At 40.2% G+C, this 15271-nt stretch overlaps 1 protein-coding gene across 1 annotated transcript in view; it reads left to right on the plus strand.

Annotated features, from left to right (window-relative positions):
* The first annotated feature begins 374 nt into the window (after positions 1 to 374).
* NDFIP1 (Nedd4 family interacting protein 1) overlaps positions 375 to 15271 on the plus strand; it is a 44897-nt gene continuing 30000 nt past the window's right edge. Inside the window, exon 1 of the mRNA XM_019739096.2 lies at positions 375 to 871. Coding sequence (XP_019594655.1) covers positions 809 to 871 — 63 coding nt within the window. The 5' untranslated portion in view covers positions 375 to 808. The remainder of the gene's footprint in view (positions 872 to 15271) is intronic.

Raw genomic sequence — 15271 nt, forward strand, 5'->3', positions numbered from 1 at the left:
ATAGGCTCTGAGAGCTAAGAAGTTTTCGGGGATTTAGGGTCAGCAAACTTTTTCTGTAAAGGGCCAGATAGCAAGTAATTTAGGGTTTGTTTGCAAGTCATGCTAAACAAATGGGAGCAGTTGTGTTCCAGTAAAACTTAATTTATGGACACTGAAATCTGAATTTCATATACTTTCCAGTCACTGGATGGGATTTGGCCTCTGCCCTGTTGCTGACTGACCTCTGATGGAGGAGGATGGCTGACTAAGAAGGGAGAGGTAAGAACTGGCCTTCTGCAGCCAGATACCAGGATCAACAACCTCTGAAATAAGGCTGTGGACAGAGTCAGGGGTGTGTGATGAGGGTTAGCTAGACCACGTAGGGAAAACTCAGTGCTTGAGGCGCGAAGGGCTGATCACCAATGTCGCCTTCTCGGTGGTGGCCTGTGAGTAATTCGTTTTCAGTGGACGCGAATCCTACGCTTCAGCCTGGGAGACGCGGGAGGCGGGGCAGACCCCACCCCGGCTGCAGCTCGGGGCGAGGCCGGGCCCGGTCGGGCGGTGCGAGTCGGGGGCGGGGCAGCGGCGCAGCGTCGCCGTAGTCGTCGTCGTCGTCCCCGCCTCCTCCCCAGGGGCCGTGTCTGAGCCTTGGCCGCGGCTGCGCTTACAGCCCGAGGAGAGCGGCTTGCCTGGAAGCGGCGGCGGCGGCCATCGAGACCCACCCGAGGCGCGTCTCCCTCGGGCTCCCAGCGCTCCTGTGCCGCGGCGCCCGCGCCCCTCCAGCTCGCTCGCCGCGTCGTCCTGCCTGTTCCCTGCGGCCGGCTGCGCCATGGCGTTGGCGTTGGCGGCGCTGGCTGCGGTCGAGCCGGCCTGCGGCAGCGGGTATCAGCAGGTGAGCAACGCCGGGGCCCGCCCCGGGCCGGGGCCTCGGACCCCAGACCCTGACCCTGCCCTACCTGCCGGCCACTTCGGTCCTTGTGGGCCCGGCCTGTGGCTAATGGGGCGCCGCGGCTGGGCAGGCCGCGCTGGGCCTGGACGGGCCGGTCAGGCCCGGGGCTCGGATTCGAGGCCGCCGCGGGCCGGGCAGGTCTCTCCGCGACCTCGGGTGGTGGAAAAACCTCTGCCCGGCCGCGTTTCCAGCATTTCCCACGACGGGTGGGTCCCCGAGTCAGAACCCGCGACCCTCAGGAGGCGTCGACCTGGGGACATTCGGTTTTCCTTTTTCCACCTTTGGTTTGATGTCTTTGGAAAGAAAAAAAAAGGGGGGGCAAGCATGAAATGGAAAAGGAAACTAGATGGAGAGAAAAGATTAAAATTGCTGCTGCTGCTGCCGCCGACAGCTCCCCGCAGCGAGATGCGATTACTCAGGGTTTCAGAGCTTCGTCTGTGTGTCGAAACCCATCCCCCTCGCCTTCGTTTTCAGACAAAAGTCAAAAATGAGACGTGAGACAAGCCCGCATTTTGCAGTAAATTTGGAAAAGGGGATATTTAATTGCTGATGCCCCAAAATGTCGGGCTACGTTGAAGGCTGCAGGGCGTGTTCCTTGGCGTGTGTTTTAATAGCTTGGAAATGACGTTCAAAGAGATTTAATAGCATAGCTGGGGAGGAAATGTATAGGGGATGATTGGATTATTATCTAGGGTGTGATTTATAAATTGAGGCCCTAGGGAAAAGAGCTGCTTGTTTCACTCGCCACTGTTTGTAGCCGGGTTTCCCTCGGAAATTCAGAGATCTTCTGCAGGGGTTTTAGAGGTATTTAATCTAGCACATCGTAATTGTGGGACTCGAGCCAAGTAGTAAATGACGTTGATTGGGACCGCAATTAATTGCTTGCGTTTTGTCGTGTTTCAAATGCTTTCGGTATAATTTGCATAAATTGTCAGTCGTGCTTCTGTAAAATGAACTGTTCAATCATAATGATCTACAGTTTTATATTTTACAAATAAGGAAAAAACAATACGATTAACATGTCTGAATTAACCGTGGTGCAGCCAGTTACTGTTTTGTTGCTGTTACCAGCTCTGTGTGTTGTAATTTCCTCCCTCCTCCAGCCGGACTCTTGAAATGACTGGTTAAGAATTTAGCTTCTTGGTTTCATAAACATGCCCAAATTGTGGCAATGCAGTCTAGTCTTTAGATCTCTCACAGCCTGGGATCTGGCATATGCTTTTTTGTATGACCTTGGGCAAGGCTCTGTGTTCCTCCCTGCTTTAATAAAATATGAATGACAGTTGTCACTTAACTGCCACCAGGGTGTTTTAAAATCACCTGTACCCCATAGTGTGATTTAATTCATTTCTTTCATCCTGCCTTGGATAAGGCAAACAAGTCAAAAGCTGTAGCTTCTTTGTACTGCCATCTTCTTGAGCTATTAGGTAATGCTCACATACTGCTAGAATACAAAAAAATTTGGTGGAGTATCAAAATCATGCATTCCTTGGTATAGTATTTAATAGCTTTAAATATGCAGAATTGAGGTATGTCAAGGACAGGTCATCTTTATTTTAAAATCATTATTTTGAAAAAATAGGCTTCAAAACAAGTGGAAAAAAATAATTTTCCTAGAAAAATTGGAAAATATGAAAGCCCCCCCGCAAAAAAAAACCCCAACAACAAAATCCTATAACCCAAAAATAATCAAAGTTAATATTTTGATGTGTATCTGTGTGGACTTATAGCTGTGTAAATATTCACAGGTATAGGTCCGTATACAAGTGACAGATAAGGAAAGCTAATATTGATTGAGCATTAATGTGCACCAATGACGGTACTAAGTGCTTTATATCCATTATTTCATTTAATCCTCACAAAAGCCCTAGGAGGCAGGGTTTGGTATTATTGTATAGAAGACAAAGTCAAGACTCCGAGAGGCTCAGTAACTTGCTCAAGGTCGCAGCTTCTAAGTAGTGATTACAAGGATAAATACACATCTACTTAAAACACAGGCTCACAGTCCAAATATAGGCATATGCATTGGCAGATATTTATGCCCCCAGACATACATATACAGACACATCTTTGCACACAATCAATTTCATGGGCCTGATTATACTTGCACTATGTGCCTCTGTGCCCATGTATCTCATGTTCGCAGACATGTGCATTCACAAATTTGCATGTGTATTCACGCTCATGTATGTAGCAAGACACACAATATAGCTATATAATAAGATGGGTTCACATTTTTATGTCTGCATTGCATGTAATTGCATGGCTGAATCATAATTTATCTACTTGCCCATTTTGGTCACTAAGGATGTTTGTAATTTTTTTTCATTCACGGAAGTTACTTTTACACACATCTTCATCTCTTTCCTTAGTATAAATTTCCAGATGTGGAAATGCTGAGTCAGAGAATATGCATATTTAAAAGGCTTTTGAATTATAGAATGTTGGTGAATTATCCAAGCAACTTGATAAGGAGGACGATACTCTGGTTGTCACAAAAGGGCGTTCTGACTTCTATTTGATCTGGTTAATCAAATGGAGCTGGTCTTCTGTTGAAGTAAATGTAATGAAAACTGTATTATTCATTCATAAAGGCAAACACAGTTTTGTCCTTAAGGTCTTTTTATTGGTAATGCAGTATGTGCACAACTTGAACTGAGCATTGTGACAGACTACACAGAAAGGCTGGGCTTATGGCTTTCTTGCAGCTTTATTATTTTTTTCCCCTTTTGCATTTTGAAACTGAGATAGTGTATCCAAACATTTGGAAGCACTGTTTGAGAAAGGTCTAGGTAGGCCCAGTGTTGAGAAACATGTTATGTGGTACTCTCACTGAGGACATTTATTCTTGTTCACTCATTCAGAGTCCACTTTGCCTCGCTGGAATAGGTTGCCTGTATCATTAATGTTGCCAAATACTTCCTGAAGTGTTTTGAGATATTTGGATTTGAATCCAGTATAAGTGGGCAATTATGACGCGGCCATATAGGCTTAAAAGTTGACTGCAGATTGTTTAGTTTTAGACTTGACTCATTGCCTGCAAAAGAAGTTGCCCACTTGAGAGCGTCACTAATAGTTTCTCTTGGGGTTTGATGATATTGTGGAGCACTTTGGGAATGATACCTTTTTGGATAAATTCTCTTAGGTTGTGGAGGAAGGGAAAGAATTTCATCTCTGGTAGGCCAAAACCATATTCATGTTCAGATAAAGTCAGGATCCTGGAGCAAGGGCTGAATATTGCCCGTGTGGTTTAATTTTTGTAGTTTCAAGTCATTGTAGTTATATCATGGAATGCCTCTTACAATGTTATTTCAAGATTTTAAGGTTATTTTGCTGTATTTGTGGCTTATATGACCAATGATCAAAGAAAACTTATAAAAGTATTGAGAAGGTGGGTAGAATTATTTCTTCAAAAAATTTTAAATTGTGGTAAATATATATACATACCTATATAATTTGCCATTTTAACCATTTTTAAGTGTACAGTCGGTTCAGTGGCATTAAATATTCACATTGCTGGGCAGTCATCACCACCATCCATTTCCAGAACTTTTTCATCTTCCTCAACTGCAGCGCGTTAAGTAGTAACTCCCCACTTCCCCCTCCTCCCACCACTGACAGACCCCATTACATTTTCTGTCTATGAATTTGATTAAGTACCTCATATGTATGAAATCATATAGTATTTGTTCTTTTGTCACTGGTTATTTCATTTAGTATAATGTCCTCAAGGTTGATCCATATTGTAGCATGTGTCAAAATTTACTTGCATTTTAAGGCTGAATAATATTCCATTTTGTGCGTGCTTGTCCACACACACACACACCACATTTTGTTTATCCATTTATCTGTTGATGGACAACACTTGCGGTGGTTTCATCTTTTTTTTTTTTTTTTTTTTAAGATTTTATTGGGGAAGGGGAACAGGACTTCATTGGGGAACAGTGTGTACTTCCGGGCCTTTTTTTTTTTCCAAGTCAGGTTGTTGTCCTTTTAATCTTAGTTGTGGAGGGCGCAGTTCAGCTCCAGGTCCAGTTGCCGTTGCTAGTTGCAGGGGGCACAGCCCACCATCCCTTGCGGGAGTTGAACCAGCAACCTTGTGGTTGAGAGGACACGCTCCAACCAACTGAGCCATCTGGGAGCTCAGAGGCAGCTCAGCTCAAGGAGCCGTGTTCAATCTTAGTTGCAGGGGGCGGAGCCCACCATCCCTTGCAGGACTGGAGGAGTTGAACTGGCAACCTTGTGGTTGAGAGCCCACTGGCCCATGTGGGAATCAAACAGGCAGCCTTCGGAGTTAGGAGCATGGGGCTCTAACTGCCTGAGCCACTGGGCCGGCCTGGTGGTTTCATCTTTTGACCATTGTGAATAGTGCTGCTGTGAACATGGGCATACAAGTACCTCTTGAGTCTCTTTAAATTCTTTGGGCTATCTACTCAGAAGTGGAGTTGCTGGTTTATATGGTAATGCTATTTTTAATTTTTTGAGACCCTGCCATACTGTTTTCCACAGCAGTGCACCATTTTACATTCCCACCAGCAATGCCTAAGGGCTCCAATTTTTTTTTTTTAAGGGGAACAGGACTTTATTGGGGAACAGTGTGTACTTCCAGGACTTTTTTCCAAGTCAAGTTGTTGTCCTTTCAATCTTAGTTGTGGAGGGCGCAGCTCAGCTCCAGGTCCAGTTGCCGTTGCTAGTTGCAGGGGGCGCAGCCCACCATCCTTTGTGGGAGTCTAACCGGCAACCTTGTGGTTGAGAGGACGTGCTCCAAGCAACTGAGCCATCCGGGAGCTCAGCAGCAGCTCAGCTCGAGGTGCCGTGTTCAATCTTAGTTGCAGGGGGCAGGGCTCCCATTTTTTTACATAGTCATGAACACTTGTTATTTTCTGTTTGCTTTTTGATAAAGCCATCTTAATGGGTGTGAAGTAGTATCATCATGTTTTTGGTTTGCATTTCCCTAATGGTCAGTGATATTGAGCATCTTTTTAATGCACTTATTGGCCATTTATGTATCTTTGGGGAAATATGTATTCAACTCCTTGTCCCATTTTTGAATTGGGTTGTTTGCTTTTTGTTGTAGTAATTTTTTAATATTTATTTGCATTTTCAATTTTACTATGAAAATTTAAATATATACAAAATATAGTATAACAAACCTTATGCATCCATCACTCAGCTTTAACAATTATCAACAAATGGCTAATCTCGTTTCATTTATACTCTACCATTTTGAAGTAAATCCTAGAAATAACATTTCATCCATAAGTATTTCTGTGTATAACTCTAAAAATAGTGGTATGATGTCTTAGGCAGATATTGTCACATGAGAAATATATCACGAGAGCACTTTTATAATCTATTACGAATAGGGAAACAGGGTTTGTGAATGTCTGCAACTACCGTTTGTATTTCACACTTGGTAAGCTATGTATACTTTGTGTTTTTGTAGCAGTGATGGACTGCTTTTGATCCATTCTTATTTTCTTGTCTGGTCCTACTAGCGACTACTTATTAGGGGAGATTTAATTGTTTTAATCATTCTGTCTTTGCTCTGGAAATAGGGCAGAACTCCCTGTTTTGAGTAGAAATCAAGGTGCAGTTAGTTGAGATACCCTAGGAAATCCTGGCATCATCTAAACTGAAGCCACCCATTAGTTTCACATAACTTCAAATTACTTTGTTCTAGACACCAATTATAGCACATTATATTAAATTGTATTATGAAGTAAATCATACCTTGAGAGTGATTTTTGTATTTTTATTAATAAAAAGAGGAAGGCTTGAAGAGATTCTGGTGACATCTGATTTATTTGTTCTTAGGGCTTTAAAATACTTTGGTTTCTTAATGATTTATTCTTCTGTTATCTTTGAAGAAGTACAACTGTTTAGTGGAATCATATTCTTATAGTGATAGTGATGATGGCCATTTAGATAAAGCAGCTTTTGACACTTTAATTAGAGATTAATGCTGTAAATCAGCTTGATGGTCTTATCTTTTACTCTCAAGTCATTTTTGCCAGTATGGGAGGCAATTGGTAAATATTATGTGTCAAATTTACATTTTCCAATTGTAATTTTTTTATTTACGAACCCCAGTTATAATTGCTTCTAGTGGCTGTCTAGATAGAAGTACAGTCTGTATTGTTGCCTTCACCAAGCGAATGTTATCAGACATTATTTAGCAGCACATCCTGCTGTTACAATTAGGCTGGCTAATTTTTTTCTGAAAAATGCAATTTATATTAAAAATTCTAAATACTGATAGAATTTAAACGTTCCTGGTGGAATATTTCCTTACTGATTAAAGTTGTTCGTTTCATAGGTATATTTATGTACCTCCCCCCGCCCCAGCAATTTAGTATAATCTTTGACAGATTTAAAAAAAAAAAATTTGTATACTGCAATGATATCAGTTAGTAGTTAATCACAGGCTTGAATGTGATTTGTAGGTCTCTCTGGAGATAGGATAGTTTATGAATAGAAATACAACGGTTTAGGGAGTGGGTGCTGTTTAATAAGTTTAATTTTTGTCCTACAGTGCTTAAATGTGGCATTTATAATTAAACATTTCTTGTTATACATTATTACACAGATACATTCTAAATATATTAGAGTCAAACAGTAACTTTGGAAAGGAAAACTCGATTTCCTTTAACTCAAGTTTGGTGTGCGTTCTTCAGGCTTTTTGCTTATTTTTCTTTTTCTTAAAAAAATATTTTTTTTAATTTTTAGTTTTTAAAATAACTTGACTTTTTGTAATGTTTGTAGATTTTCAAAAACATTGAGAAGATTTTACAGTTTCTATATATTGCACACCCAGTTTCCCCTATTACCATCTTACATTCCTGTGGTACATTTGTTGATAATTAATGAACCAGTATTGATACATTATTATTAACTAAAGTCCAAACTTTATTCAGATTTTCAGTTCTTATCTAACCTCCTTTTTCTGTCCAGGATCCCATACAGGTTACTATTTTACATTTGGTCATTGTGTCTTTTTAGGTTCCTCTCGGGTGTGATAGTTTCTCAAATTTTCGTTATTGATGATCTTCACAGTTTTCAGGAGTAAGGGTCAGATATTTATAGAATGTCCCTCAACTGGGATTTGTTTGATGCTTTTCTCCTGATTAGACTGAGGTTGTGTATCTTGGGGAGGAGGACTGTAGAGGTAGAGTGCCATTCCCATCACATTATATCAAGAATGCATACTACTGGGGTGGCCGTAGCGCGGTGCTCTTAACAAGGTTGCCGGTTCCATCCTCGCGTGGGCTACTGTGAACTGCACCCTCCACAACTAGATTGAAACAACTGCTTGACTTGGAGCTGATGGGTCCTGGAAAAACACATTTGAAAAAAAAGAACGCACACTCTCAGCATGACCTGTCACTGTCCATGTTGACCTTGATCATCTGGTTGAAGTAGTGTTTGTCAGGTTTCTCTGCTGTAAAGTTACTCCCCTCCCCACTCCTCTTTGCATATTGCGCACTTTGGAAGGAGGTCACTATGCGCAATGCTCACTTAAGGATTGGAGAGTATGCTCTACACCTCAATGAGGGCAGAGAATCTATGTAAATTAATGTGGGGTTTTTCTGCATGAGACATTTGTCTTTTCTCCATGAATTTATTTATTCAGTGATATCAGTATGGATTCATTTATTTTATTTGGGTTACAATCCAATGCTACTTTATTTTGTTGCTCAAATTATTCCAGTTTTGGCCATTGGGAACTCTCATTTGGCACCTGTGTCCCTTTGACATAGCTCCATCATTGTGGGTGTTTTTTTTTTTAAAGCACTTTCTTACTTTTTGGTACTACGCTCATCATGAATATTTCTGTACCATCCTAGAATCAGCCATTTCTCCAAGGAGCCCTGGTTCCTTTTATTAGAGGACAGTAGAAACCAAGATGTGCTCATTGCTATTAGAGTGTCATTCATTGCTTCTAGGCCTTCTAAGCTGACAGAGTAAAGAAATATATGTGTGTATATGTATCTGTAAACATCTATATGTAACTATCTGTATGTATATTAAACTAACAACTCTAATCTATTGCTACATGGATCACTCTAGCTTCCTCCCCTCTCTTATCTGTAAACTCCCACTCCAACAGTGAGAAAACTGGCTCCCAACACCTGCTATCCATTTGCTTAATTCTTCAGTTCTAATATAAATGTGTGGCGGTATCAGAATTGTTAATCCACACCCCTGTGGGAATCAGTTTGATTAAGTGGAAGACAGGCTATATGTACAGTTTTTTTTGCTTTTAGTCATACTGACTCACTCATTTCCAAAGTTACCTAGGTCAGCACCTTTTTTCCCTACCCTCTTCAGTGGGGTGGTTTCATACATTTATAATACAGTTAGACTGTTTTGTCACATTCTGCCTACCCTCCTGAGAACCAGCAGCCACCTAAATGTTTTTTTTCTTTAATTTTGCAAAAATTACAGTTTGTGCTGTAAAGTTCTATAGGTTTTTACAAATGTAGTCCCTTTTTTTTTTTTGGCATTTTAAACTATACTTTTTAAGGAAAATGGTAGGAGTGAGTTCTTCCTTTTTATTTTCCAATTTTTCTATTAATATGTTTTGCTTTAAAAAAATTTTTTAAATGTTTTGTTTGGAAATAATTTTGAACTTACGGAAAATTGCAAGAACAAGTACATGTATTGCCCACATTCACCTTAAACATTAAGATTTGATTAACAACGAATACAATTCTTTAAAAATTGTAAACTACGGGTAAAATCGAAGTCCCTTTAACCACCACAATCCTTTCTTTATAGAAGTCAGTGCTTATGCTATTTACTTTGTTATTCAATTATTTTTAATTTACTTTGTCTGCATTACATTTTGTAGACTAGGGACTCAGGAATATAGTGTTCTTGTATTTTGAAACTTCTAAGAGTTTTATGTTACAGCATCCAAACTTTTCATATAAGTTTGTGTTAATAAGCAGCTTTTGAAGCTTGTAATGTAGACTTCAGTATCTGGAAGGTTTGCCTTGGACCTTGTCTAAGTAGAGACTGATTCAGGAGAACATAAAAGGACTTTATTAAAGCATTTAATCAGTAACAGTTGGCTTCTGTCATGAAGTTAAGTGTAGTGTGACTTTGGGCAAGAACTGGAACCTCCTTTTAGCCTTCGTTTTCTTCTTTTGTAATATGAAGTAGTTGGACTAGACAATTTTGACTCCTTGCAGCTTTATAATTGATTTTGTGTGAGCGTGTGTGCGTATGTGTGTATAGAAGTTGGTGGCTTTGCTCCAACGAAACAGTATTCTAGTGATGATTTAGCAAATTTCTTTCATGATGAATAATTATTTTTAAAAGTGATGTCAATAATTACAGATGGGTGAGTTTATGCCAAAAGAAAAAAAATTACGCATGGTTGAAACAGACCGAAAATATCTCCCTAATAGTATACTTTAAAAGAATGAGTCACTGATGTACAGAATACTGTTTTGTAATTTTGCAGTAAGTCGTAAAAACATTCTGTTTGTAAGTCTTAACCTTTTGGTAAGCTTCAAACAACATTGTGTATATCATAGCAGAAAATTGATAATGCTTTTAGAAATCAGAAAAATTAATCATTTTTTAATTTTTTAAACAAACTATTTTTAGGTCAACTTTAGGTTCACAATAAAACAATCTTTAAAAAACAAGAAAATACTGATTTCGAAAGTTAAGCTTTTTTTTAAAGAAGCTGGCTCTTTGATTTCTAGTATTCTTATTTATTGCTTTTAGTAGTTGCATTTTCAGAAGTTTAGAAGGTTTGCTCATGTTACTATAGAAACAGCATAAGAAGTATGATTTGAGAATTATCTGCAGCCTTGGAGATCTTACACATAATTGAAAGTTGATAGAAGATTATTTTCAACACTTTTGTCCTTGTGTCACTGAGTTGCGTTTTCAGGTACAGTATTTTAAAGTGTGCTTTGCAATCCATTCTACTCAGCCATGCATGTGAGGGTAGGCCACAGGTGGTCCAGTTTCATTTTAGGTGACTGATTTATCAAATTGAGGTGATCCCAGTTATGTGGTCTTGTGAGCTTTCTGGCCATCTTACCACAATTCAGCCCTGGCCAAAATGACTAGCTGAGTAGAGAGGGAGAAAATAAATTAATTGTTAGGCATGAAAACTAATCATTGGCTTATATTAGCATCTACTATTGTTTGGAAGGTTAACGTATCTTTCATTTTCTCCATAGATCAGTTTAATGTAATCCAAATGCCATTATAAGTTTAAAACTTCACATTTCAATGAAAATATTTTAAGTGAGACTCTGTAATTGTTTTTAAAAGGATTTCAACAATTAATGAGATGAATTCATTGATTTTGTATTTCTCTTAACAGGTTGCTTAAATTATTATTTTGCTGTCCCACTTAATGCTGTAATTATTTCTGAGAAATAAAGTTTTTTTCCCTTTAAAAAATATAGACTGATTTTCAAATACTACAGTGATATTACAAAAGGATATTTAATGATGAAGGAAAATTCCACCATGTACTGAGTGGAAAGGGTATAAGATTATTTGTATTTCCCCCAAAGGCTGGAAGGATATCTGAAAGATGGGATTATGGTGGTTTTATTTTCTTCTCTATATTTTTATCAAGTTTTCTTGTGAATTTTTTTTTTTAATTTTTATTGGGGAACAGTGTGTTTTTCCAGGGCCCATCAGCTCCAAGTCATTTTCCTTCAATCTAATTGTGGAGGGCGCAGCTCAGATCCAAGTCCAGTCGCCATTTTTTAATCTTTAGTTGCAGGGGGCGCAGCCCACCATCCCATGGGGGAATTGAACCAGCAACCTTGTTGAGAGCTCCTGCTCTAACCACGCCACCCCCTCTTCTTGTGAATTTATACATTTTGTAACCAAGAAGAAAAAAGTATTTTTAAAAAATCCCTCTGTGCTGTCTTCATTATTATAAAGATGTTACTTTTATGCTTGTCTTAGAATATGTATAGAATGCAATTTTTTGGGTTTGGTTTTTTCAAAATTTGTCTCTTTGTTTTAAAAATGTCAAGCTATTGGCTGGCCCGGGGGCTCAGGTGGTTAGAGCTCCGTGCTCCTAACTCCGAAGGCTGCCGGTTTCGATTCCCACATGGGCCAGTGGGCTCTCAACCACAAGGTCGCCAGTTCATCTCCTCGAGTCCCTCAAGGGACGGTGGGCAGCGCCCCCTGCAACTAAGATTGAACACAGTACCTTGAGCTGAGCTGCCACTGAGCTCCGGAATGGCTCTGTTGGTTGGAGCGCATCCTCTCAACTACAAGGTTGCTGGTTCGAGTCCCACAAGGGATGGTGGGCTGGGCCCCCTACAACTAGAAACGGGAACTGGACCTGGAGCAGAGCTGCGCCCTCCACAACTAAGATTGAAAGGACAACAACTTGACTTGGAAAAAAGTCCTGGAAGTACACACTGTTCCCCAATAAAGTCCTGTTCCCCTCCCCCAATAAAATCTTAAAAAAAAAAAAGGTCAATTCAAAATCATTCATCAAAATTTTTTTATGTTATGAGCCATTGGTAGTTAAATTAATGAGTGGCATATATGAAGTGCCTCCTTGCGTGTTTAAATACCATATGGAATGCACGAAGATGCGCCTCAGTTCTGCTGGTTGAAAGTTGTCTAAGCACCTGTGGACTGCTGCTGCTTTGTTTGTTCTTTTTCCCTCTTTTCCTCCCCTTTCCCCCCCACCCTTCTGTTACTTGATAGCACCTTGCACAATTTTATACATGTAGTAACTATTCCTTAAATACCCATTGAGTGACTCTAATCAATGAGAATGTATTATGATACTGATAAAATATTAATTCAGAGAATGAGATAGTAGATAATTTAGAGAATGGGATAATAGATAAAAGGCATCATTTTGAGGTGGAAGAGATCACCTGTTTCCTGACACTTCTGGGAAGCTTCTGAGAAGATGAACCGAGCCTGGCCTTGAAGAATGGGTAAGATGTACATAAGGGAGGCGGAGATTTGGGGGGAGGGTAAACTCCTGTGATTTGTTTGTTTCCCATGGGCACCTCGTTCCAGTTCCTAGAATGCATCATGCTGTCTGGTCTGGAGGCCTCCCCTCTATTTCCTCTTCCTGGAAGGCCCCCTTCCTTCTAGTCCCTCATCTTAGTTTAAGCGGGCTGTCCTAAGGTGAGTGTGAGTACCTCCCCGGCGCATGAGATTCCCCTTTTGTGACATGTTTTGTAATTACATTTTTTTTGGGGGGAAGGGGAACAGGACTTTATTGGGGAACAGTGTGTACTTCCAGGACTTTTTTCCAAGTCAAGTTGTTGTCCTTTCCATCTTAGTTGTGGAAGGTGCAGCTCAGCTTCAAGTTGTTGTCCTTTCAGTCTTAGTTGTGGAGGGCGCAGCTCAGCTCCAGGTCCAGTTGCCGTTGCTAGTTGCAGGGGGCACAGCCCACCATCCCTTGTGGGAGTCCAACCGGCAACCTTGTGGTTGAGAGGATGTGCTCCAACCAACTGAGCCATCCGGGAGCTCAGCGGCAGCTCAGCTCAAGGAGCCGTGTTCAATCTTAGTTGCAGGGGGCAGAGCCCACCATCCCTTGAGGGACTCAAGGAATTGAATTGGCAACCTTGTGGTTGAGAGCCCACTGGCCCATGTGGGAATTGAACCAGCAGCCTTCGGAGTTAGGAACACAGAGCTCCAACCGCCTGAGGCACCGGGCCGGCCCTCCTTAGCTCTTTTAATTGTTTCTTTTGCTATTTTGCTATTATCCTTGTAGCTAAATGACATTTATAGTGTGCTGCTGCTTAATTTCTCAGTTTTTAGGATTTTAAAAATTGACATACCAGTATGAGATGTAAGGATTTTAGCTCTCTTTTCCCACCCTCCCACAACTGCAGTACTCACACGTCCTGTTTCTCCATTTTTCTAATACAGTTATATCCATAGTATGGTTAAATCAATATTCAGCATTCACAATAATTGAAAGTAATAAACACTGTTCACAGCTGAGATGTGTAGTGTATTGTGGTTACTTTAATTTGCTTGAACAGTACTTATTTTTCCCTAAAATTAATTTTTTATTTGGTTAATTTTCTGTGTACCTGTCATAAATTTGCCAATAGTGATCAATAATTCATCGTCAGACTCACACAATAATCTTAATAGTTTTGATATGTTCAAACACATCAGGTATTTCCTTGACTTCATTTAATGGGGGTGGAGATCTTTCTTGGCCTCTTGACTCCTAGATACTGCTCTCAAGGCTTGCTATTTAGTTGTCATCCTAGGGATTTGCATTCCCAGTCATTTTAATTGAAGTGCCTTTCCTACCGTCACATCTTTCTCCCTTGGTTTACATCCTCATTTTCATGGAACACACTTCCAGTATCTTTCTGTGGAAGAATGCATGGGAGGTTAACTTTTTTTTTTTTTTTTAAGACTTTGGACATCTAAGAATCTTTAAAAAAAAATCTTCATAGTTAGTTAGACTTCTGCATTGGAAATATTTTCCTTTAGAATTCTGAAGGCATTTGCTCCATTGCCTTCTAGGTTCCACTGTTGCTGTTAGGAAGCCTAAAGCCAATTATGATGTCTGATTCTTAGATGTGGGGTGTCTCGCTCACTCTCAGCTTTTAGGAGCCTCCTTTTCTCCCCAGTGTTCTTAAATTTCACTATGTTGTATCTTTCTGTGGATTTGTTTTCATCCATTGTGCCAGGTACTCAGTTGGTCTGAAAGCTCGTGTCTGTTGGTTCTGGGAAATTTTTTAAAAGTACATATTTGATTTTTTTCTTTTTGCTTTGATATTTTTTTCCTTTCTCTCATTGGATCTTGGACTTCATGTACTGATTCTTTAAATATTTTTAATCTCTTATATTTTCCATGTCTTTCTCTCTATTTTCTATGAGATTTTCTCTATCAACTGATAAATTTTTTTTTTAAAGGTTTTATTGGGGAAGGGAAACAGGACTTTATTGGGGAACAGTGTGTACTTCCAGGATTTTTTCCAAGTCAAGTTGTCCTTTCCATAGTAGTTGTGGAGGGTGCCGTTCAGCTCCAGGTCCAGTTGTGGTTGTTAGTTGCAGGGGGCAGAGCCCACCATCCCTTGCAGGACTCGAAGAGTTGAACCGGCAGCCTTGTGGTTGGTTGAGAGCCCACTGGCCCATGTGGGAATCAAACTGGCAGCCTTTGGCATTAGGAGCATGGAGTGCCAACTGCCTGAGCCACTGTGCCGCCCCTGATAAAATTTTAATTTCTGTTGCCACTTACAATTTTCAGAAACTCTTCTGTAGTTGTTCCCCGTCTTATTTTAAAAAAGAAAAAAACTACCTGTCCTTTTTTTATGGTTCTAATTTTTTCTCCTGTTTCTCTGAGAGTATTGAAAG

Source organism: Rhinolophus sinicus, linkage group LG10 (genome assembly GCF_036562045.2).
Source record: "Rhinolophus sinicus isolate RSC01 linkage group LG10, ASM3656204v1, whole genome shotgun sequence".
Classification (NCBI taxonomy): Eukaryota; Metazoa; Chordata; class Mammalia; order Chiroptera; family Rhinolophidae; genus Rhinolophus; species Rhinolophus sinicus.